Genomic DNA, 27,294 nt, shown 5'->3' on the forward strand with positions numbered 1-27,294 from the left:
CTATCTGTCAAAATGCCTGTTTCCCATAGAACTTCTTCTGTCTTTCAATACTTTCAAGCAGTTCTCCTCAGGTCTTGTGAGAAGAATGTAGCACTTAGGGGCAAAGATGCAGCCCAGGAGGCCAGCACTGGAGGCCAGGATGGAGAAGACCTCCACGACCACCATGACCTTGCCCTTGGTGCTGTGGTGCACAGGGAGGAAGGTGAGCCACACACTGCAGAACACCAGCATGCTGAAGGTCAGGAACTTGGCTTCATTGAAGGTATCAGGTAGGTTCCTGGCCAGAAAGGCCACCATGAAGGTCCCCAGGGCCAGGGAGCCCAGGTATCCCAGGCCACAGTAGAAGGCAGTGACCGAGCCCTTGTTGCAGGTGATGATGATGTGGCCATGTTCAGAGTGTGTGTCTGAGTCCACAAAGGGAGGAGAGGTGCCCAGCCAGACTCCACAGAGAGTCAGCTGGATCAGGGAGCAGCTGGGAATGATGAAGTTAGGTGCCCCTGACACCAGCAACCGCCTCATCCTTCTCCCTGGGGCAGTGACCTTGAAGGCCAGGATCACAGTGACAGTTTTGGCCAAGACAGTGGAAACAGCCACAGTGAACACCAGCCCAAATGCTATTGGCTGCAGGGTGCAGGTGGCTGTATTGGGACGGCCAATGAAGAGCAGGGAGCAGAGGAAACAGAAGGTGAGGGAGATGAGCAGGATGTAGCTGAGAGCCCGGTTGTTGGCCTTGACTATGGGAGTGTGTTGGTGCCTCACGAAGACCCCAAGAACAGCAGCTGTGAGTGCAGAGAGGCAGAGAGCTGTGCAGGCCAGTGCCATGCCCAGGGGATCTTGATAAGCCAGGAAGGTCACCACCTTGGGGAGGCAGCGAGTCCTCTCACTGTTAGGGTACTCGTGTGTGGGGCAGGGGACACACTGTGCTGCATCTGTGGAAAAGGCAATGTTTCAGTATTTCTTTTTCACAAATTCCTCACATTTAACGTGTTAAAGGAAATGGTTATTTTTGCAATATCACTGTGAGTACACATGCTTGATGGAGAAGATCCTCCGTTCCTGACTCAGAGAATGCACTCAAGGCGGAGCAATCCCACTACAATGGGACCCTCTGAAGTTGTGGTCTGCAGCCCCTCGACCAGTGACTGGGTGTGATTCTCACAACCTGCATTCTTCCAACTTTCTCTCCCTGCCCAGAGTCTACCTGCCATTGAACCCTGTGTTGCCACAGTTATATTTACTAATCATCCACGAATGAGCTCCTAGTCGCACCCAGATGAAGAGGTGAATGTGGAAACATTTCTGGTGCATCCTACCTCGGTAACTACCATAATTTCTTGTGGTACTTTTTATAAATTTTCTTTTTGGAAATCATCTTTTTCTGTGAATATTTTTGTTCAATTTTCTCACTTCTCCCTCCTCCCCTAGAATCCTTTCAGGTTTAGGAGTGTGTGTGCTGAGTCCCATGGTGCTCAGTGTGGATGAGATTCCCTTTTACTTGGTTTCCTAGAAGCCACTTTTCAAATATGATTTGCTAACTGAAAGCCTTATGAGTGTGACAGCTGTAATTGAAGTGATCAGTTACTTGTAGTTCAGACGAGAATCAAGGAAAGGATTCAGGCAAACCCGTGACTTGGTAGTGAAGCAGCATGTGCAATGTACAGAGTAGGCCTTGCCCACTTAGGGTTTAATTCATTCTTGTGGGACTCGCACAGGAAAAATTCAAATCTTCCAGGGGTATGATGAGCACTGTAATAGGAAATGCGATTGGAGAAAAGCTTAACCTTGAATGTTTTTAAATTTACTTTGGAAAATCACAGAATTTTAAAAGTTGATACTTATTTGACCTTTTGATATTCATTTATTTACCCATCATACGCTATTCCCATTCATCGGATACCAACTGTGATTAGTAGTACACGCATGCTTGAAATAGACTCCTCCCTTGGTTAGTTTCCTGTTTTTCTCTGAGACCAAAGGTGTAAAGTAAGTAGCCTATATGTATCTATGAGAATTTAAAAAGTCTTTGCATGTGTAAAAACAATAATGAAAAGAGATTGATGGAAATATTGGAATTTTGAATGAAAATATATTGCTGCTATGCTATTGTTTTTATATTAATTGATATGGTAATGCAGTTACTGAAGAACAGGGCATTTCTTTAAGCCTTTCCATTCATTTAAAGCAGACAGTGTGACTGGGTACCCTCCTTGAGGGGTGGTGTGTGGCATCCTGACCCAGGAGCCCTGTGTCCCCTCTGCCACGGCTCACACCTGCTCTCCCAGCAGGGATGCAGCCTCTGCCATGGGTTCACTAATGGCCCCATCTGCACTTCAATTTTGTTTCATGTGTGGAACCAGCCGCCAGTTTCCCTGTTCCTGTCTTAACAGTCTTCTTTAGGTTTTATAAGCAATAATCATGCAACAATTTTGAATTCCAGACTAAGAATTGATAGTGATTGCTCTTCACATTCCTTGAGACTTTTGTTCCTCGTCATAGTGAACAGGGTTCCTGGCATCTACCTCAGAAACAGGCGTGGCACACACAAGTGTGTATGAGTTGCATTATGGATAGGGAGCCTTCATGCCTTTTGGTCTCTTTCTTATTTTACACACTTTTTGGCATCTCAAATAGAAAAATTCAAAGTGAGATTTGGTTACCTTACTTTTATCTGAAGACATCTATTGATTCTGCCAAGTGGTTGAAATCAATGATTCCCATTGCTAAGGTGATTACAATTGAACAAGCTTGTGGGGGTTCAAGTCATTATAATATGTATTATTGATATCTTGAAAAATGGAAATATTTTAAAGTAAGTCTACATTTTCTGTTTTCCATGACATATTTAATTTTGACATGAATTCCTGAAATTGGTAATGCGTATAGAATTTATCATTACATATACCAGATTGTGTCTTGTTAGGATGATGTGACTTTATATTTTCACTTCTTCCTTTCTTGTACTATGTCAGATAATCTGACATTATAGCTATATTCATATCAAGAATGTGCACTCAGCACAAAATTCATGACATGGCACAAAATAGAAGAGAATATTTCCATGACACTCTATATACTTATCATTTGGTGGCAACAGTGTTGGGTTCAAGACCTCAGTGCACCCCCAGGGAGCTCTGGGTGTTCGACCTCTTCCATGCATGGGCAGACTCTGCCTGGTGCCCTGAGAAATCTCAGGTGGACACCATCTCACCAGCACTGACTGTCAAGGTCAGGGGCCTCTGGAGTCAGCTCTGCAGGGGTGTCTAACAGGAAGAGCAGTGCTGACAAGAGCTGTCACCTAATAGGGTAGCAGCAGTGATGCTAAAATGGGAAGAGTGACAGTGAGCGAGGGGAGGATGGAAAGTAGGGTGCTTTGTTGTCCAGGGTGAGGCCCAGAGCCTTGGTTTCCTCTCTCCTTGGAATGGTTAGGAGGCAAAGTGACCATAGGTTCCTTCTACATCTTTTACCTGTCTGGTTGGAAATGTGTCCCTCTGGGCAAAACACACAAGCAAAGCAGCAGACAGGCCTTCCTTCCTGGGGGACTTTCCAGAATCCTAAACCACAGCCCTGGCTGCACACAGATCGAGGAGTCTGAGGGGAAAGAGAAGCACTGGTCATGATCCTGCACATTGTCAGCAACTTTGATGGCTGTCCATGTCCCTCCAAAAAGATCTCGGTATGGGTAGGTAGTCCTCAGCACATCCTCCTCCAGCTCCCACCACGTTGACAGGGCCTCACCTTCTTGACCTGGATTACATTTGCTATCTTGACTTGGTTTTGCCAAATATTCCCAAGGTTCCTGGTCATTTTTTTTCCTGCATCACCAGTCACACCCCAGACTTTTCTCCCTTTGTGTTTAACCTCTTCCTGCACAGCTCTGGGATGCAAGCTTCTATGTGGTGATGATTCCAAGAGCTTATATGCCAAACAATATTTGTACCACACCTTCATTCTTGAAAATCAAAATGATACTGAGATTTCTTCTCACTTCAGTTAGACTGGCAAGCATCAAGAACACACATAAATTAATTAATGGAATTCATGTGGAGTAAATGGTATATGTGTGTATTGTTGGGGAAGTTGCCTATTAGTGCTACCACTGTGGATGTTAGGGCAGAGATTCCTCAAAACCCAGTAATAGAACCCACCTACTCCACCCCTCAGGATTTATGAAAAAGACCACTAAAGTGAATGGTTGTAGCAGCACAATTTACAATAGTTCATTATGGAATCAGCCCTGGTGAACATTAAAAACACAAAGATAAATGTGGTAGATGTACATGATGGAGTTTTACTCAGTCACGATATTGAATGAAATTATGTCATTTGTTGGTAAATGGATGGAAGTGGAGAACATTATGCTAAAGGAAATAACACAGAGTCAAGAAGTCAAGGGTTGAAAGTTCCCTTTCATGTGTGATAAGGGGAAAGAGAGAGAGAATAAAAAAGAATCTCACAAAAGCAGAAGGGTGAGCTATAGAGAAGAGAAAGGGGATGGACAGGGAGGGGGCAGTGGGTATGGAATGTACAGGGAAATCTCAGGTGGACACCATCTCAACAGCACTGATCTTCAGGAAGATGTACTGGGAATGAATTCTGTCCATGTATGAATATACCACAATGAACCCAGTATTCATGTGGAATTAGAATGCAGTAGTTAAAATAATAATAAATAATTATGACAACAGTATGGAAATCATAGAGTGGAGGAAGGAAGAAGGAGGTGGGAGATGTAGGGGAAAGGGGAGCACTGTGGAATTATTCTGATGAATTATTTTATGGGCATGGATGAAGATGGCATCATGAAGCCCAGTATTATGTGTAGTTTCCCTTGTGCTGGGCTAGTTCATAGGCAGGGTAAGGCCACGGAGTCAAGAACCAGACTCCAGGAGATGGGTAGAGGCATGCTTGTGGTGAGCAGCCTGGAAGCTCATTTATTGCAGGAACAGCTATACATTTTATAGGTTTCTTGCCCAATCACAATGTGTCACATGGGTTCAGAGCACCAGGTTCCTGTATGAACTCCCTTGATAACACAGAGTCAATTTGGGGCAGTTGTATACTTTCCTAGGTAGCCACAGCCAAATACTCCTCCCTACAAGTTTACACATATGAAACGTTCACTGCTGCCAGTCAAGAACTAGGATTTCTCCCAACAATTACATATGATAAAAATGAACCAATAAAGCAAAGCAGGTAAGCTGTTGAGAGTAACTCCTGAAAAGAGCAAGGTCAGGAGAGAAGTAATGAGAGGGCGTTACACACCATGGCTTGGGTTTGTTCTGCTGTAGGTATCACAACCCAGGCATGAATTGCTTGTTTGTTTGTTTGTTTGTTTTTATTTTTTCAGTAATGGGGATTGAAGCCAGGGTCTCATGCATTCTAGGCAAGTGTAATAAAATGGAGCTCTATTCCTAGATCATTTTTAATTTTATATTTTGTTATGGGGTCTTGCAGAGATGCTCACACTGGTCTTGAACTTGTTGTGATCCTTCTGCCTCTACTTCCCAAGTAACTGAGATCATGGGCCTGCACCACCATGCCCACCTGGACACCACTGCTAACAATTAACAATGCAATGGGGTGGGAATCATGAGTGTTACATAAATCTCCTAGAACACTGTAGGTATATCCCAATGTCAAAACATGTTATAAAATTTCTCCAATTCATAGGGTTGCTGAGTAGAAAAAAGGCTGAAGGTTGAGTGGTCTAAAATACAAAAGGACGATGGGAATGGTCTCCACAAAGATGTGAGTCCATAATTTACTCATATTCATAGGGCATAAAAGCATAATAAATCTGGACCTTATTTAATAAAAGGCTTCAGGATGTGTGGAGGGACATATTTGGTATTTATTCATCTCCATTGTTATCTCTTTATCTCCATGCATTAACTCGGTTCATTTCATTCTTTCAATTGTTGCTGAAGCTAACATACACAAACAAAAAATAATGGCTTTTGTGAACTTTTCTTCATGTCAATTTCAGCTTAAAATATGCAAAAGCAAGACCACATATTAGAAGTTGAGTTGGGAAAGGTGAATTTCGTGCTGAGTTAAAGGGTCACATCTAGTCTCACCTCAGAACTCCATTCTAGATCCCTCCCTCATACACAATACTGAAATGGATCATACCTCTGTGAACCCAATGGGCCATTCTATCATCTCTTCTATGATGACCAAGCCTTGACCAAGTGGACTCTTGGAGACAAACTCTCCTACTTTAACCAGCAGCCCAAGCCCTGCAGGGAAATTCACAGCATTGTGGATATCATAGTGGGGCATCTGATTGCTCTTCTTGTCTAGGGAGATGTGGTCCCCAGCGCTGTTTGTAAACTGGATTTTCTTCAGGAACAGATGCAGCTGTGGGAGAGGCAGAATTTGGACATGAGGAGCACATTCGAATGAAAGATGGAAAGCCACATGTAGCACGCACTCCTTTTCTTACACCACCCTCCATTCTGGAGTCTTTGTTAGTGACTCAGTCCTGTTTGGGTGGCCACCACCTCATGGATTTCAAGTGGGAAAACTATGGTGGAGTGGAAGAATTCAGTCAGAACAATTCTAGGAAGATGTCCCCAGCGTGGCCTTGGCATGGCCTCTTGCAACCCTGAACAATCAAACTGTTTAGGGCTTCATAGGAGTCAATTCTTGCACACTGAAAAGGTCACAATGGACATGGGTTTGCTATTGGTAATGGTAACATGAGTGTATGCTCAAAAATCATGATTGTGTTTACATTAAATATGGGCATTGCTTTTTGTATCAATTTTACTTCAACAAAGGTTAAGAAAGCATGACATATGAGTTATTTTCACTCTATTCCTCAGATATTTTTGGGAAAATGTCATCATCTCATAATATTGCAGGTTGTGTCCTTTGCTCGAAAATAGAAAAATTGAAACTCCAAATTCTAATTATTTTTAATAGAGTATGCTAACATTGAAACTCTGTGTTGGGGAAGATAACTAACCCTTGTTCTTTAAACAACTATACTTTAAGTCGTCAGTTATGTAGAGTCAAACCATTCTAAATAATCCACAATTATGTCATTGAATTTATCTTGTTAAAGTCACCGAGTTTTCATAGAATTGCATCTAAATGAACTCAATATGGCATATCAAATATTGTTAGTAAAAATAGACAATAGATGGCAAATTAAACTTGATGACATAATGTTTGACATGCATGTATTTAACCACATCTGAAATGAAAATGAAATTTAATTGGCTTACTTGATAAATATCCTTAAACATTTTGTCCCTTGTACATGAGAAGAAGAGCTCATAAATGTGTTCCATGAATGGGTTTTAATTCAGACAAGTCAGATGGAAATTAAACAAAAACCATATATGACCTAGGGAGATATCCTGAGGTGACAGACATCATTGGTGGCATGCCATCTAAAAGTAGAACCACAGGCCCTGCCCACAATCTTGTTACCAGTTTTGGAGAATAGTGATATCTAAAGCCGATTCATTCTCCAGAGTCAGTTCAGGATGCTATGTTGGAACCATGTCCCTTTTCACCCAGAGGACTTAGGCACTACATATTTAGTATTTTAGGTGGAACAGCTGCTGCCAAAGGTGGCCACTATGTCAATATTCTCTATGCTTGTTTGCACACAAAGGAAATGTATAGATTTTATTAATTTTTGCCCTGTTTTGTCATGGACTGTGCTTGGGTACTTTATATAACTTTATCTTACATGAAAAAGTATTTTGATGTGATACTTTATTCAATCGTAGGAAGCCACTGCCTTCTTTAGTGATTTTTCCTGATACAGATGATAAGTATTTGTATATATCTAATTATCTGTATATGACAGTTATCTGTAATATATTCAGTATGAAAAAAAAATCTGTTGTCCATTTTTCCTAATTCTGTTGATCATAAGAGAAAACATGACCAAAGGACACTTGAGCATTAATAATCATAGATGCTGTAAGTTTCCAGTGCATGACCTGGTACTGGCTGAGTTTTACCTGCCAGGGAAGAAGCCTAGGCTGATCAGTGTCTTCTGAAGATCCCATTTCAGATTTCTGAATAAGCATGTTATGGAGGACATGGGCCAGTGCATACACAGCATTATAGATGAAGTAGCTGGAGTCAGACATGGTCAACATGTCAATCACTCCTGAAACAATCTCGAAGGATGTATTTTCAGGACAATTAGAAATTTTTCCACATAGTGACCCAGCAGGTGAACAATGAAAAAGGTGCAACCACAATTTTGGGAAGTAAAAATCTTCTGGATAGTGGGAAGGGTCAACTGTCTTGAGAAAATGTTGGAAGCCAGGGATCGCCCCCTTGTGAGGTGAGAATGAGAAGCTTCCATGGAAAGAGTGCAGCATGTGGTTCATTTCCGACGTGACGATATCCCATTTTGCTGCCATGATCCACACCTTTCCTGTGGTTAAGAAGAATTCTGCTGCGAGGTCCACGGTGATGAGGGTCCCTGCTTCACCGTGGAGTATGTGCACATTTGCAGAGGAGACTCTGATCCTACTCATGAAGGCAATGTCGCTGGGTCCATACATTGTCTTAGTGTCAGGGAGCTTTTCTGTTAAGGCCACACAGATACCGTTCTTTACCAGCTCTGCTTTCAGATCCCTCAGGAACTGCTCTCCCTTCAAATCATCAGATATAAAGAGTGCCACCCAGGTCCAGCCAAAGTGCAGCAGTAGGGAGACCATTCCATGGGCCAGAGAGCTGTCCTTGGGGGCCATCTGATAGAGTGATGGAAACTGGTCTTCATCACTTAACATGGGATCAAAAGGTCCATATGAGACCTAATGAGCAAAGATAATTGTCATGATTCTGAGTTCAATTGGAATTGGGGTTTCCCTCTTGTACAGGGCATGTTAGACTTTTCTAGGAAAGGGATCATGAGTGGATTACTGTTCAGAAAAGAGAAAGAGTTCTCTTTCAGTCAGCTTGTTCTCTGCTGTGACCAAAATACCTGACAAAAACAATGGGAGGTGGAAAAGTTTATTTGCACACTCATGGGTTCAGAAGTTTTAGTCCATGGCAGGGTGGCTCCATTTCCTGGGTTCACAATGAAGCAGGACATCATGGCAGAAGAGTATAGTGGAGAAAACCAACATTGCTGCCTATTGTCACCACCCAGTTAATCTATCAGCTTATTGATACACTGATTAGGTTAAGGCTCTTATAACCCAGTAATATAATCTCTAAAATTTCTTGCATTGTCTCACACATGAGCTTTGATGGGACACCTCATATCCCAACAAGTGCTGTAGATATTTCCCAGTTCTCTCCTTCTGAGCACAGGGATGACCAAACTTTTCAGCTTTATTTCCCTTAGGAAAGGTCATGTGACCTCCCATTAAAGGCAATGTGCAAGACCCTTGTGAGCTTCTCAACTCAAGTAGTGGGAATAAGGGATGGGATAAATGGAGGTGTCTTGCAACCTATACAATTTCCTGGGGTGTGTCTTATCCTCATGGGATATGGACAGCCAGCAGCTGAATTTCCCTTTGATTCAATGTGAGGGACTGTCATTGGAGGAGATCCCAATTAGTCTGCAGAGTTCACAGCCCACCTACCTGTGGGGTCTTGTAGAGCTCCAGAAGTGTTCCAATCTCAGCTGAGAATGCTGATGTGGTTCCTGCAATGACAGCAGCAGACTTGGTCTGTTTCTGGCAGTTGTAATTAGGGAGAGGCTCCATTTTTCCAGACAGCCAAAGCAGAGTGCTCCACAAGGTGAACTGGTCACTGGAGAAGGCATTGTAGACCTGGAAACCCAAGGTCAGGTTGGGGAGCAAGTGAGAGTCCTTGTTGACCTCCTGGATGGCAAAGTAGAAAGCCAGCACATACTGGTAGTTCTTCCAAAGTCAGCTAAACACAAGGGAACAAGGAGTGAAGGTGATCCAAACATGCATTTCTGAGTCATCTTCTCCACTATGCAAGACCTGGATCAGTCTCTCTAATCCTCTATGAAGGACTCCCGCGTTCACATGGAGCTGGTGTGATGAAGGATTCCTAGCACCTGTAAGATACTGGAGTGATTCTTTCTCTCTCAGGAAGTGAATTGAGAGGCTTGCAGGGCATTGTGAGTGGGTGAGGTTTCATTTACATGGATCATAATCTACCCACTGAGCAGATTTGGTTTTCAGTGTCCTATAATTGGGATGTGCATCAGTGCATGCACAAGAGAGTAAGGTGCTCTCCTCTGGGGACGTGAGTGAGGGTCACACTCTCTCCCCTTTGTAAACACTTTAGTAAAGTCTGTGGGGCTTCCCAACCTGTGATCTTGAGACTAGTTAGAGGCAGACACCAATACACTTTATGGACTCCACATGTCCCCAATAGGGTAAAAAGACCCTGATTTGCCAATTCTTTAAACATTTGAGAGGAGCATCCTGTACAGCCCTTCCACATGGGGCATTTTGAGTGGATGCTTTCTGAAATCTACTCCATCATTTTATCACAACTGTTTTATTTGATTATATTTTCTTTGAAAGCAAATATTTGATTCACATTTTCCAATTTATTTCTATACTCTTCAAGCTGAATACTCAACTTGAAATATTTCTACTTTCTCTTTAGAGAATCCTTTCTCCTTTTATGTTTGAACATTTGAAGCTTTTCTCTAAGTCAAAAAATATTGGTTGTTGAATTTTATTATAGCCTTTCTTATTTTCTAACAGAATTAATATTTTGTTTAATCTTTATGAATTTCTTTCCTTTACTTTGTTTATAATTGATCTAGTTCTTCTATCTTAAATTGCAACCTTATTTAAATATTAAAAACTTCATTTAATGAATTATGAATTCTTAATATTTTACATTATTGGTGTTTTAGTTCATATCCATGGTTGCTTATGGTTTAATTTTGTGAATTTTCATGAACTGTTTTATCATGCTATTTTGTAGGAATTCTTTAATTGAATATTGGTGAAATATTTTTAACCAGTTCCCAAATGACAATGTTCTCTTTATAATTACAATGTGTTTTCCCATTCTTTCCAATAATTTTTTTCTGTATTATTGCTACTTAAGGATGAGGAATTTTTTGTCATTAAAACATATGGTCAAGTATTTTTTTCTATAAATAATTGACACAAAGAGGATCCAAGATGGCGGACTAGAAGGTGACTGCATCTCCCGTCACTCCAGAACCCAGGATTGAAGAAGGGGAGGCATTGAGAGACTCAGGCTAATATAGAGCTGTGGGGTGAGTCTCTCCCACTGGGTGAAGCTTGGCCCAGGTGGCAGGCCTGGATAGGGGCAGCTGCCCGAAGCAGGGCAGGGCAGCTAGAGTCTTCCCCAAGCAGCCCTGCTCCCTCCAGTGGAAGGTTCAATCCACAGCTGGCTTCTTTGAGCAGACCACCCAGTGAGAACCTTTCCACACAGAGCCAGCTCCAAGCCCCAGACCCAGAGGCTGGCCCCGGCCTGCAGGCAGATTCTGGGACCAGGGCAGGGCAGCCAGAGACTTCCCCAAGAGGCCTGCTCCCTCCAGCAGCAGGTTTGATTCTCAGCCAGCTTCTTGGAGCAGACTGCTCAGTGAAAGCTTTTACGCACAGAGCCAACCTCCAAGCCCCGGACCAGCAGTGGGTCCCACCCTGCAGGCAGCTTCTGGGACCAGGGCAGGGCACCCAGAGACTTCCCCAAGCAGCCCTGCTACCTCTGGCCAGCTCCTCATCCAGACGCACCCAGTAAGAGCTTTACCGCACAGAGCCAGCCCCCAGCCCTAGACCCAGGAGCGGGCTAGGGGCAGCTTTCCTCAGAAGCACTGCATTGTCACATTCCTCCAAGACTTCAGGCCACTGAAGGCTGGGAGGTGATATACTGGAAATCCACAGGGACACTATAAGCCAAAGAGGAAATCTGCAATATCTCAGAGTCCCACCGATATCTGACCAATATGAGAAAACAAGGGAAGAAAATGTCCCAAACAAACCTAGATACTATATCAATAAAACTCAATGACAGCACAGCAGAAGAAATGTCAGAAAGGGAGTTCAGAATGTACATAATTAAAACAATCAGGGAAGCAAATGAGGAGATGAAAGAGCAAATGAAGGCATTGTAGGAAGAGATGAAAGAGCAAATGCAGGCATTAAATGATCGCACCAATCAACAGTTAAAAGAGCAAATACGGGAAGCAAAAGATCATTTCAATAAAGAGTTAGAGATACTGAAAAAAAAAAAAAAACAGAAATCCTTGAAATGAAGGAAACAATAAACCAAGTTAAAAACTCCATAGAAACTGATCGCCAACTGCCAGTGGAGCCCCAGCTACCTGCTGTTGCCTGGAAGTTCACTGTTACAGTACGTGCAGATTTGATTACATGTGGCTGCCGCCATTTTGAGACAACAGCCAGGCCCCGTAGGACCCCTGTGCAGACTGACTGAGCCCCATCTCCAGGATCCATCAGCCCGACTGATCACTCCCTGCCTCTGGGGCCCTCACATCGACTGACTGCTCCCTGCCGCCAGGACCCCCAGACCAACTGACTGTGCCCTATCACCAGGACCCCAGACCAACTGAGTGCACCTGGCCTCCAGGATCCCACAACAACACCAAACACACCAGACCTACAGGACCCCTGCTGGACCAACTGCAACCCATCTCCAGAACCTCCAGCTGACCACGTCCACCCCTGTGCTGCAGCTCCCCATTTGCCAACGCATTTCAAAGCCAGAGCGGCCATCTTGGATAATCCTGGAAGCTATACCTCCGATCTTTGGGTGGGGCAAATTCCATCCTGCGATGCCTGCTGGAGGTTTGAAGCTCATAGTCAGGTACCTCTCATGCATCAGGCCACTGAACTCTGGGAGGTTTCATTACTATATGACTGTTATACAGTAGATTTTCTTTTTTTCTCCTTTTAAAAAAAATTAAGTTTTTATTTCTCTACTTTTCTTGCTCTCTTTTCCTATTTTTTACCTGTTCCCTCAGAGTCTCTTTCTCCATTTTTTGCATGCTAACATCCGATTTTTTTTATTACAGTCTCACCCTTTCTATTTTCTAGAACTTCTGTATATTCTTTTATTATCCCATTAACAGCCACATTCAACACACCTCTGCATCCTCTTTGTCCTCCATTAGAACTGCAGACCTTATTGCAAACTTGTTTGTTTTACCGAAGATAATATTTGAACTCATTTTGTTTATTATGACAAGTTTGTTATTGTCCCCATAGGGGCTATTTGGTCTAGGATTGCATAGTGTCTGATTTGGGCACTGCTACTATTGATCGCCCCTTAAAGAAAGGGTTTTGGAAATGCACAGGGCCACTATAAGCCTATCGGGGGAAAACTGCAATACCCCAGACCTGCACCTAGAGGTGAAGATACATGAACAACATGAAAAAACAAGGGAAGAAAATGATCCAAACAAATCTAGATTCTGTAGTAGTAGAATCCAACAACAGTATGTCAGAAGAAATGTCAGAAAAGGACTTCAGATTATACATGATTAATATGATTCGTGAAGCAAAGGATGAGATAAGAGAGCAAATGCAGGCAATGAATGATAATACCAATAAGCTGAAAGAGCACCTGCAGGAAGCAAAAGATCATTTCAACAAAGAAATAGAGAGTGTCAAAACAAAAACGGAAATACTTGAAATGAAGGAAACTATAAACCAAATAAAAAAATCAATGGAAAGCATTACCAACAGACTAGACCACTTGGAAGACAGAAACTCAGACAATGATGACAAAATATTTAATCTTGAAAATAAACTCGCTCAAACAGAGAAGATGGTAAGAAATCATGAACAGAATCTCCAAGAACTATGGGACATCATGAAAAGACCAAATTTAAGAATTATTGGGATTGAGGAAGGCACAGAGATACAAACCAAAGAAATGAACAACCTATTCAATGAAATAATATCAGAAAATTTCCCAAACCTAAAGAATGAAATGGAAAATCAAATATAAGAGGCTTACAGAACACCAAATGCACAGAATCACAACAGATCTACACCAAGGCACATTATAATAAAAATACCTAACATTCAAAATAAAGATAGGATTTTGAAGGCCGTGAGAGAAAAGCATCAAATTACATATAGGGGGAGACCAATATGGATAGCAGCAGACTTCTCAACCCAGACTCTAAAAGCTAGAAGGGCCTGCAACAACATATTTCAAGCTCAGAAAGAACATGGTTGCCAACCAAGAATCCTATACCCAGCAAAACTAACCTTCAGATTTGAAGATGAAATAAAATCCTTCCATGATAAACAAAAGTTAAAAGAATTTACAAATAGAAAGCCTGCACTACAGAATGTTCTCAACAAAATATTCCATGAGGAGGAAATGAAAATCAACAATGGAGGTCACCAAAGGGAGGAAGTACCTTAGAGAAAAACCACTCAAAGGAGAAACCAAGCCAACTTAAAAACCAAAAATAAGTCAAATGACTGGGAATACAAATCATATCTCAATAATAACCCTGAACGTTAATGGCCTAAACTCATCAATCAAAAGACACAGACTGGCAGAATGGATTAAAAAGAAAGGCCCAACAATACTGCCTGCAAGAGACTCATCTCATAGAAAAAGACATCCACAGACTAAAGGTGAAAGGATGGGAAAAAACCTACCATGCACATGGACTCAGTAAAAAAGCTGGGGTTTCCATCCTTATATCAGATAAAGTGGACTTCAAGCCAAAGTTAGGAGGGATAAAGAAGGACATTTCATACTGCTTAAGGGAACCAAAAATCAGGAAGACATAATGATAGTAAATATTTATGCCCCAAACAATGGTGCATCCCTGTACATCAAACAAATCCTTCTCAATTTCAGGAATCACATGGAACACAACACAATAATTCTGGGTGACTTTAATGCACCGCTGTCACCACTAGATAGATCTTCCAAACAAAATCCACCAAAGAAACCATAGAACTCAATAACACAATCAATAAACCTAGACTTAATAGACATATACAGAATATTCCATTCATCAACCAGCAGATACACTTTCTTCTCAGCAGCACATGGAACTTTCTCGAAAATAGAGCATGTGTTTTGCCACAAAGCAGCCCTTAGGAAATTACAAAAATAGAGATACTGCCTTTTGTTCTATCAGATTGTAATGGACTGAGAGTAGAAATCAATGACAAAATAAAAAAGGAAAATTACTCCAACACCTGGAGACTAAATAATATGCTACTGAATGAAACATGAATAACAAAAAACATCAGGGAGGAGATTAAAAAATTCTTAGAGGTCAATGAGAATGATGATACAACATATCAAAATCTCTGGGACACTATGAAAGCGCTACTAAGAGGAAAATTCATTGCATGGAGCACATTCTAGAAAAGAATGAAAAGTCAACAACTAAATGACCTAACATTACAGCTCAAAGCCCTAGAAAAAGAAGAACAGAATAACAGCAAAAGTAGTAGAAGACAGGAAATAATTAAAATTAGAGCTGAAATCAATGAAATTGAAACAAAAGAAAGTATTCAAAAAATTGACAAAACAAAAAGTTGGTTCTTTGAGAAAGTAAACAAAATAGACAAACCCTTAGCAACAGTAACACAGAGAAGGATAGAGAAGACTCAAATTACTAAAATACATGATGCAAAAGGAAATATTATGACAGACACCACTGAGATACAGAACATGAGAAGCTACTTTGAAAATCTGTATTCCAACAAAATAGAAACTACTGAAGACTTTGACAAATTTCTAGAGACATATGCTCCTCCCAAACTGAACCAGGAGGACATACACAATTTAAACAGATCAATATCAAGCAATGAAATAGAAGAAGCCATTACAAATCTACCATCCAAGAAAAGCCCAGGACCAGATGGATTCTCAGCCAAGTTCTACAAGACCTTCAAAGAAGAACCCATTCCAATACTTCTCAAAGTATTCCAGGAAGTAGAAAAGGAGGGTACCCTACCAAACTCATTCTATGAAGCTACTATTGCCCTGATACCCAAACCAAGAAAAGACACATCAGGGAAAGAAAATTTTAGACCAATATCCTTGATGAATATAGATGCAAAGATCCTTAACAAAATATTGGCAAACTGTATCCAAAAACATATTAAGAAAATTGTGCACCACGATCAAGTGGGGTTCATCCCTGGAATGCAAGGATGGTTTAACATCCATAAATCAATAAACGTAATCCATCATGTCAATAGACTTAAGGAAAAGAATCATATGGTCATTTCAATTGATGCAGAAAAAGTGTTTGACAAAATACAACACCCCTTCATGCTCAAAACACTAGAAAAAATAGGGATAGTAGGAACATACCTGAACATTGTAAAGGCTATTTATGCCTAAGCCCATGGCCAACATCATTCTTAATGGAGAAAACCTGAAACCATTCCCTTTAAAATCGGGAACAAGACAGGGATATCCTCTTTCACCACTTCTATTCAACATTGTCCTCAAAACTCTAGCCAGAGCAATTAGGCAGACCAAAGAAATTAAACAGATATGAATAGGAAAAGAGGAAATTAAGCAGTCACTGTTTGGGGATGACATGAAACTATACTTAGAGGGCCCAAAAACCTCCTCCAGAAAACATGTAGATCTTATCAATGAATTCAGCAAAATAGCAGGCTATAAAATCAACACACATAAATATAAAGCATTTTTATACGCAAGTGATGAAACAGCTAAAAGGGAAATCAGGAAAACAACTCCATTTGCAATAGCTTCAAAAAACGTGAAATACTAGGGCATCAATCTAACAAAAGAGGTAAAAGATCTCTACAATGAAAACTATAAAACACTGAAGAAAGAAATTGAGGAAGAACTTAGAAGATGGAAAGATCTCCCATGTTCTTGGATAGGCAGAATTAATATTGTCAAAATGGCCATACTACCAAAAGTGCTATACAGATTCAATGCAATTCCAATTAAAATCCCAATGACGTACCTTACAGAAATAGAGCAAGCAATTATGAAATTCATCTGGAAGAATAAGAAACCCAGAATAGCTAAAGCAATCCTTCCCAGGAAAAATGAAACAGGGGGTATGGCGATACCAGAACTTCAACTATACTACAAAGCAATAGTAACAAAAACAGCATGGTATTGGCACCAATATAGACAGGTAGATCAATGGTACAGAATGGAGGACATGGACACAAACACAAATAAATTCAATTATCTCATACTAGACAAAGGTGCCAAAAATATGCAATGGAGGAAAGATAGCCTCTTCAACAAATGGTGCTGGGAAAACTGGAAAACCATATACAACACAATGAAAGTAAACCCCTATCTCTCACCCTGCACAAAACTCAACTCACAATGGATCAAGGACCTTGAAATCAGACCAGAGACCCTGCATCTTATAGAAGAAAAGGTAGGTCCAAATCTTCAACATGTCGTCTTAGGATCAGACTTCCTCAATAGGACTCCCATAGCACAAGAAATAAAAGCAAGAATCAATACCTGGGATAGATTCAAACTAAAAAGCTTTCTCTCCGCAAAGAAAACTATCAGCAATGAGAAGAGAGAGCCTACAGAGTGGGAGAATATCTTTGCCACTCATACTTCAGATAGAGCACTAATTTCCAGAATATATAAAGAACTCAAAAAACTCTATACCAAGAATAGAAATAACTCAATCAACAAATGGGCTAAGGAAATGAACAGACACTTCACAGAAGAAGATCTACAAGCAATCAACAAACATATGAAAAAATATTCACCATCTTTAGTAATAAGATAAATGCAAATCAAAACTACACTAAGATTCCATCTCACCCCAATTAGAATGGCAATTATCAAGAATACAAGCAACAATAGGTGGTGGAGAGGATGTGGGGAAAAAGGTACACTCATACATTGCTGGTGGGGCTGCAAATTTGTGCAGCCACTCTGGAAAGCAGTGTGGAGATTCCTTAGAAAACTTGGAATGGACCTACTATTTGACCCAGCTCTTGCACTCCTCGGCCTATACCCAAAGGACTTAAAATCAGCATACTACAGAGATACAGCCACATCAATGTTCATAGCTGCTCAATTCACAATAGCCAGACTATGGAACAAACCTAGATGTCCTTCAATTGATGAATGGATAAAGAAACTGCGGTATATATATATACAATGGAATATTACTCAGCTATAAAGAATAATAAAATTATGGCATTTGCAGGCAAATGGATGAAATTGGAGAATATCATGTTAAGTAAGATAAGCCAATCTTAAAAATCCAAAAGACAAATGATCTCTGATAAGCTGATGTAATGAGGGGTGGGAGGGGGGCAAGAATGGAGGAAGGAGAGACTGTATAGAGGGAAAAGAGAGGTGGGAGGGGTGGGGGGAAGGAAAAAAATAACGGAATGAATCAAACAACATTACTCTATGTAAATGTATGGATATGCAAATGGTATGCTGTTACTCCATGTACAAACAGAAACAACATGTATCCCATTTGTTTACAATAAAAATAATTTTTTAAAACAATGGAGATGGTAATACTAGTGCCAACTTGGTCGGATTGGCGTGATGTAAACAAGATTAAGTCTGTAGTGGGTGCAGTAAATGCCTGGCTTAATTCATAGTTGCTGGACTAAAATTGTCATTATTTAAATAATATTTAAATAATCATCTCTTTTAATCATTCCTGTTAAGTAGTGAAGTATATGGAAAATAGGTCCCATGACATTTCCCCCTAGATTCAGCTGTTCCCGCACATGCTTTGTCCATACTAGATTTGAACTTTTGTCATTTAAAGACCCAGGTGACAGCCAGAGGGAAGGCAAAACAGAAAAATGGGAGAACCCAAAGAACTCACACCAGACTGGGCCTTGACTCCCCACCCTAATGGATCAGCTGATCCCAATACAATAACTCCTAGGAGCTTCCCTACCTACCCTCCTGTCCCACCCTAATGGATCAGTTGACCCTTATAACTACCTTTTTGCCCCACCCTAAATGAGGTTTATGAAACTCAGACCCTTTTCTTGCTCCACTTGTTGGTGTTTGATTAATGTCTCCACTGAATAAAGAAGAACTTGCTGATCCAAAAAAAAAAAAAAAAAGCTCCATAGAAAGTATAACCAATAGGATAGAACACCTGGAAGACAGAACCTCAGACATTGAACACAAAATATTATATAATCTTGAAAACAAAGTGGAACAAACAGAGAAGATGGTAAGAAATCATGAACAGAATCTACAAGAACTATGGGATATCATGAAAAGGCCAAATTTAAGAATTATTGGGATTGAGGAAGGCTCAGAGAAAAAAACCAAAGGAATGAACAATCTATTCAATGAAATAATGTCAGAAAATTTCCAAAATCTGAAGAATGAAATGGAAAACCAGATATAAGAGGCTTACAGGACTCCAAATACACAAAATTACAACAGACCCACACCAAGGCACATTATTATGAAAATATCTAACACACAAAATAAAGACAGAATTTTAAAGGCCACAAGAGAAAAGAATCAAATTACACGCAGGGAGAAACCAATAAGAATATCAGCAGATTTTTCAATCCAGACCCTAAAAGCTAGAAGGGCCTGGAACAACATTTACCAAGCCCTGAAAGAAAATGGATGCCAACCAAGAATCTTATACCCCAAAAAATTACCTTCAGATTTGACGATGAAATAAAATAATTCGATGATAAACAAAAACTAAAAGAATTTCCAAAAAGAAAGCCAGCATTACAGAACATTCTCAGCAAAATATTCCATGAGGAAGAGATGAAAAACAAAGAAGCAAATCAGCAAAGAGAGGAAATATTCTAAAGGAATTGTCAAATAAATGAGGAACCAAGTCGTGTCAAAAATTTTTTTTAAAAAAAATGAGCCAAATCACCAGGAATACAAATCATATCTCAATAATAACCCTGATTATTAATGGCCTGAGCTCATCTATCTAAAGACATAGACTGGCAGATTGGATTAAAAACAAAAATCCAACAATATGTTGCCTGCAAGAGGCTCACCTCAAAAAAGAGGGATCTATAGACTAAAGGTGAAAGGATGGGGAAAAATATATCATGCACATGGACTCAGAAAAAAGCTGAGTATCCATCCTCATTTCAGATATTGTGGACTTCAAGCCAAAGTTAGTCAGAAGGGATAAAGAAGGTCATTTCATACTGCTTAAGGGAACCATAAATCAGCAAGACATAACAATCATAAACATCTATGTCCCAAATAGTGGCTTATCCATGCATGTCAAACAAATTCTTCTCAATTTCAGAAACCAAATAGACCATAACACAATAATACTAGATGATTTTAACACACCTGTCTCACTACTGGACAGATCTTCCAGAAAAAAAGTAAAAGAAGAAACCATAGATCTCAATAACACAATCAATAATTTAGACTTAACAGACATTTATAGAATATACCATCCACCAAGAGGGAATACACTTCCTTCTCAGCAGCACATGGATCCTTCTCTAAAATAGAACATACATTATGCCACAAAGGTAATGTTAGAAAATACAAGAAGATAGAGATACTACCTTTGTATTCTATCAGATCATAATGGATTGAAATTAGAAATAAATGAAAGAGTAAAAAACAGTAACAACTCCAACACCTGGAGATTAAACAATATGCTATTATATGAAAAATGGATAACAGAAGATATTAGCAAGGAAATTTAAAAATTCTTAAGGTAAATGAGAACAAAGACACATCATATCAAAATCTCTGGAACACTAAAAAGCAGTACATAGAGGAAAATTTATTTCATGGAGCACATTCAATAAAAGAAGGAAATCTCAACAAATAAATGACAACACTACAGCACAAAGCCCTAGAAAAAGAAGAACAGACCAACACCAAAAGCAGTAGAAAAAAGGAAATAGTTAAACTCAGAGCTGAAATCAATGAAATTCAAACAAAAGAAACAATTCAAATAATTGACAAAATAAATAGTTGGTTCTTCGAAAAAATAAACAAAATTGATAAACCCTTAGCCACACTAACAGAGAAGATGAAAGAAAACCCAAATCACTAAAATTCGAAATGAACAAGGAAATATTACAACAGACACGATTGAAATACAAAACATAATTAAAAGATATTTTGAAAATCTATACTCCAACAAAATAGAAAATTTTGAAGACGTCAACAGGCTTCTAGAGACATATGAATTGCCTAAATTGAACGAGGAGGACATACACAATTTAAATAGACCAATTTCAAGAAATGAAATAGAAGAAGTCATCAAAAGCCCACCAATAAAGAAAAGTCCGGGACCATATAGATTCTCAGCCGAGTTCTACAAAACCTTTAAAGAAGAGCTCATTCCAATACTTTTCAAAGTATTCCATAAAATAGAAGAGGAGGGAACCCTCCCAAACTCATTCTATGAAGCCAGTATCACCCTGATACCTAAACCAGACAGAGACTCAGCAAGGAAAGAAAATTTCAGACCAATATCCTTAATGAACTTCGACGCAAAAATTCTCAACAAAATTTTAGCAAATCGCATACAAAAACATATTAAAAAGATATTGCACCACGATCAAGTGGGTTTCATCCCAGGGATGCAAAGTAGGTTCAACATCAGGAAATCAATAAATGTCATTCACCATATCAATAGGCTTAAAGTCAAGAATCACACGATTATTTTGATAGATGCAGAAAAAGCATTTAATAAAATACAGCACCCCTTCATGCTCAAAACACTAGAAAAAAATAGGGATACAGGGAACATTCCTTAACATTGTAAAGGCCATCCATGCTAAGCCCATGGCTAATATCATTCTAAATGGTGAAAAACTGAAAGCATTCCCCCTAAAAACTGGAACAAGGCAGGGATGCCCTCTTTCACCACTTCTATTCAACATCATCCTTGAAACTCTAGCCAGAGCAATTAGACAAACCAAAGAAATTAAAGGGATACGAACTGGAAAAGAGGAACTCAAACTATCCCTGTTCGCTGATGACATGATTATATATTTAGAGGAACCCGGAAATTCGACCAGAAAACTTTTAGAACTCATAAGTGAATTCAGTAAAGTAGCAGGTTACAGGATCAATGCCCATAAATCCAACGCATTTTTATACATAAGTGATGAATCTTCAGAAAGAGAAATTAGGAAAACTACCCCATTCACAATAGCCTCGAAAAAAATTAAATACTTGGGAATCAATCTAACAAAAGAGGTGAAAGACCTCTACAATGAGAACGACAGAACACTAAAGAAAGAAATTAAAGAAAACCTTAGAAGATGGAAAGATCTCCCATGTTCTTGGATAGGCAGAATTAATATTGTCAAAGTGGCCATACTACCAAAAGTGCTATACAGATTCAATGTAACTCCAATTAAAATCCCAATGACGTGCCTTACAGAAATAGAGCAAGCAATTATGAAATTCATCTGGAAGAATAAGAAACCCAGAATAGCTAAAGCAATTCTTAGCAGAAAGAGTGAAGCAGGGGGTATCACAATACCAGATCTTCAACTCTACTAGGAAGCAATAGTAACAAAAACAGCATGGTATTGGTACCAAAATAGACGGGTAGATCAATGGTACAGAATAGAGGATGGACACAAACCCAAATAAATACAATTTTCTCATACTAGACAAAGGGGCCAAAAATATGCAATGGAGAAAAGATAGCCTCTTCAACAAATGGTGCTGGGAAAACTGGAAAACCATATGCAACAGAATGAAATTAAACCCCTATCTCTCACCCTGCACAAAACTCAACTCACAATGGATCAAGGACCTTGAAATCAGACCAGAGACCCTGCATCTTATAGAAGAAAAAGTAGGTCCAAATCTTCAACATGTCTTAGGATCAGACTTCCTTAACAGGACTTCCATAGCACAAGAAATAAAAGCAAGAATCAACAACTGGTGTAGATTCAAACTGAATACCTTTCCCTCAGCAAAGGAAGCTACCAGTAATGTGAAGAGAGAGCCTACAGAATGGGAGAAAATCTTTGCCAATCATACTTCAGATAGAGCACTAATTTCCAGAATATGTAAAGAACTCAAAAAACTCTACACCAAGAATACAAATAATCCAATCAACAAATGGGCTAAGGAAATGAACAGACACTTCACAGAAGAAGATCTACAAGCAATCAACAGATATATGAATAAATGTTCAATGTCTCTAGTAATAAGAAGAAATTCAAATCAAAACTACCCTAAGTATTTTATTTTTTTTCGATGCTATTGTGAATGGGGTAGTTTTCCTAATTTCTCTTTCTGAAGATTCATCACTTATGTATAAAAATGTTGGATCTATGAGCGTTGATCTTTTAACCTGCTACTTTACTGAATTCACTTATGAGTTCTAAGAGTTTTCTGGTGGAATTTCCAGGTTCCTCTAAATATATAATCATGTCAGCGAACAGGATAGTTTGAGTTCTTCTTTTCCAATTCGTATCCCGTTAATTTCTTTGGTTTGTCTAATTGCTCTGGCTAGAGTCTCAAGAACGATGTTAGGTTCAGGGTTAGGGATAAGGAGGGTGGTAAGAATGGAGGAAGGAAGGACTGTATAGAGGGAAAAGAGGGGTGGAAGTGGTGGGGGGGAGGGAAAAAATAACAGAATGAATCAAACAACATTGCCCTATGTAAATTTATGATTTTTAATTTAAAAAAATTAATAATAAAAAAAACTACTCTAAGATTCCATCTCACCCCAATTAGAATGGCGATTATCAAGAACACAAGCATCAATAGGGGTTGGCGAGGATGCGGGGAGAAAGGTACACTCATACATTGCTGGGGGTGTTGCAAATTAGTGCAGCCACTCTGGAAAGCAGTATGGAGATTCCTCAGAAAGCTTGGAATGGAACCACCATTTGACCCCACTATCCCACTCCTTAGCCTATACCCAAAGGACTTAAAATCAACATACTACAGAGATACAGCCACATCAATGTTCATAGCTGCTCAATTCACAATAGCCAGATTGTGGAACCAACCTAGATGCCCTTCAATTGATGAATGGATAAAGAAACTGTGGAATATATATACAATGGAATATTATTCCACCATAAAGAATGATAAAATTATGGCATTTGCAGGCAAAAGGATGAAATTGGAGAATATCATGCTAAGTGAGATAAGCCAATCTCAAAAAACCAAAGGACGAATGATCTCGCTGATAAGCAGATGATGACATATAATGGGGGGTGAGAGGGGTTAGCATTAGTGTTAGGGTTAGGTTTAGGGTTAGGGTGAAGGAGGTGGGAACAATGGAGGAAGGAATGATTATATAGAGGGAAAAGAGGGGTTTGAGGAGTTGGGGAGGAAAAAAATTAACAGAATGAATCAAACAACCCATTTGTTTACAATAAAAAATAATAATTGACAAAAATATTCTTTCAATTCATGTAGAACTAATTTGATATCGGTTACATATCATAGAGAAATTATACTGTTGGAATTTGTTCCATTCTTAATTTTTATCTTTGTATTATTAAAAATTAATAAGAATGAATCAATACTTTTTATCTTTAAGCCTCTTGCTCTGATTTTTTAAATGAAGAAAATATTTTTAAAGGTTTAAAATTAAACATTGTTTTAGCTGGCAGATCAAACATAAAAAGTGCACATATTTATGAGGCACCACATGATGTTTTCATGAATGTACACATTATTTAGTGTTTAGGTTCAGTATACACTTCTATTCAAGTGTTTCTCTCTTTCCAAGTTGAGAACATGCAGAATCCTTCCTTTGAGGTATTCAAGGACATAGCTCATTATCATTGTTTGTAACCACCCTACTGTGGAATAGCACCCCAGACAATTGAGCTTGTCTAAATATAACTTAGAACCACTGATCCACCTGTCCCACCCCTCACCAGTCCTTGTTCACTCAGCCTCTGATACCCACCAATCTACTCTCCAATTCTATGAGATCAACTTTTGGAAAACATTCAACTCTCTCCAAAGGCCCCAGTACTTGATCAAGGGGATCAGCCTGAAAAAGTGGTCTCAATAGATGCTGAATCCTATCCTATATCTTAAAAATGTATACACTCACAAGTCTCAAAAAAGTGATATACTTAAGAATAAAACTAAGAAATTAAAGATCTCCACAATGGAAATTATAGAACATTGAAAGAAGAAATTAAAGAAAACACAAGAAGATAGAAATGCCTTCCTTGTTCATGGATAGAATTAGTATTGTTAAAATGAGATACTACCTAACATAACATACGATTTCAATGAACTCACCATTGAAATACTGATGAATTTCTTCAAAGACCAAGATAAAAAGTCTTAAAGTCTTTTTTTAGGAGAAAAATAGACCCAGAATACTCAAAGTAATTCTAAGCCAAAAGAGCAATGCTGGAGGCATCACAATACCTGACTTCTTTATTATACTGCAGAGCTAGAGTCACAAAAACTGCACATTTTAGTGGCATAAAAGCAGATATGTAGTCCAATGATAGAGAATAGAAGGTACAGAGACAAACTGACACATCTACAGTCACCTGACCCCTGACAATGATGCTGAAAACATTCACTGGAGAAAAGACAGTCTTTAACAAGACTGATGCTGGGAAAACTGGTTATCCATATTTAGAAGAGGAAACTAGACTCTTATTTCTCACCCTGTGCAAAAGTCAACTCGAAATGGATAAAAGACCAAGGAATTGGATTAGAAAATATGCAACTTCTAGAAGAAAACCTAGGGTCAACACACCCACATAGAGGCACAATGACTTTCTCAATAGGACCCCTAAAGCTCAGGAAATAATGCCCAGAGTGAATAAATGGGATGGTATCACATTAAATTCTGCTTAGCAATAGTGAGAACCTACAGAATGGGGCAGCATCTTTGCTAGCTACACTCCTGACAGAGGAAGAATATCTACAATGTATAAAGAAATCAAAAGGCTTTACCCCAAAACACCACAAATAACCCAGTTAATAAATGTGCAAATTTATTAAGCAGGCACCTCTCAAAAGATGAAATACAAACTGCCAACAAATACATGAATGAATGTTTAACATCATTACCAATTATGGACATGCAAATCAAATCTATGTTGAGATTTCATCTCATACTGGTCAGAATGGCAGTCCTCAAGAATATAAATAAAAATGAATGTTGGAGGGGATGTGGAAGCAAAGGAACACTTTTACACTCTTGATGGGACTGTAAATTGTACAACCACTATGGAAATCAGTATGGATCCTCAAAAGACTAGTCATGGAGACATCATATGACCCCGCTATACCACTCCTTGGTGTTTACTCTAAAGAATTAAAGTCATCTTACTACAGGAACCTGCATATACATGATTACAGGAGCACAATTTACAATAGCTGAATGGTGGAGGTAACATAGTTGTCCATCAATGGATGAATGGAGAAAGATAATGTGGTTCATAGACACAAAGGAGTTCTATTCACCCATAGAGAAAAATGAAATTATACCAATTACGGGAAAATGGTTAGAACTTGAGAGCTTTACATTAAGTGAAATAAGACAAACTCTGGAGGTAAAGGGTCATATATTTTTTTCATTCTTGGAAGCTAAACAGGAAAAAGGAAGAGAAATGTGGGGAGATCTCATCAAAATGGAAGGGATATCAGTGGAGAAAAGGGACCAAGGGGCAAGAGCAGGGGAGGTGAGGGAAGTGCTGGAGAGAGACAGTGGCCAAATTACACTCCTGTGTCATGTGCAGGTGTGAAAATATAACAGTGAATCCCACCATTATGTACAACTATGTGCACAATAAAAAGGTGAAGCGAAAAATAGCACAGAGCAGAAGATGAAAATGGAAGGTTGTAGAAATATAAAAGACAAATGAAATGGAGAAAATCATATTGTATGCATTTATGAATACTCAAAATAAATCACACTATTATGTGTAATTATAATGCACATAATAAAACCAAAAAGAGAAGAAAAGGATCTCAGAATTCACTGTTCTATGATTCTGTCATGACTGTGCACAGTTTTTAAAACTCCTATGGGGAACACACACGCACACACACACACACACACACACATACACAAGCCTATACACTTACACAAAATCATGACCACACCTAATACACCCACAACAGTCTAGAAACTCACCTGGTGGCTCTCACGTCAGTCTTTGGTTGGAGTAAAAATGATATCCGGGATATCTCTGAGTCCTGGTTCATGTTGTAAAGGGGGAAAAACCCACCCAGGACCAGGTCTCCATCTCTGAAGACAGTCGGCCTCAAATATCCTAAGCAATTCTTAACTTTCACCAGTGTTGTGTGTACAGGCTGCAGGAGCAGGAAGAGAAGACTCAGGAAGAACACCATGCCCGGCTCTGCCCAAACAGAGACAAAGACCTGGGCAGAGTGTGAGGTGGGAAGCTGCAGCTGGATCAT

General features: G+C 39.4%; 1 protein-coding gene across 1 annotated transcript; it reads right to left on the minus strand.

Annotated features, from left to right (window-relative positions):
* On the minus strand, positions 1-27,294 carry LOC306646488 (vomeronasal type-2 receptor 116-like; the record flags this gene model as incomplete). The annotated part of the gene is made up of 7 exons (XM_079115087.1): positions 1-929; positions 3,465-3,588; positions 6,133-6,360; positions 7,983-8,789; positions 9,567-9,845; positions 13,295-13,307; positions 27,008-27,294. 7 exons carry the CDS (start codon positions 27,292-27,294, stop codon positions 1-3), a joined length of 2,667 nt encoding a protein of 888 aa, XP_078971213.1.

The sequence above is a fragment of the Sciurus vulgaris genome (genome assembly GCF_902686455.1).
Source record: "Sciurus vulgaris genome assembly, chromosome: 16".
Lineage (NCBI taxonomy): Eukaryota > Metazoa > Chordata > Mammalia > Rodentia > Sciuridae > Sciurus > Sciurus vulgaris.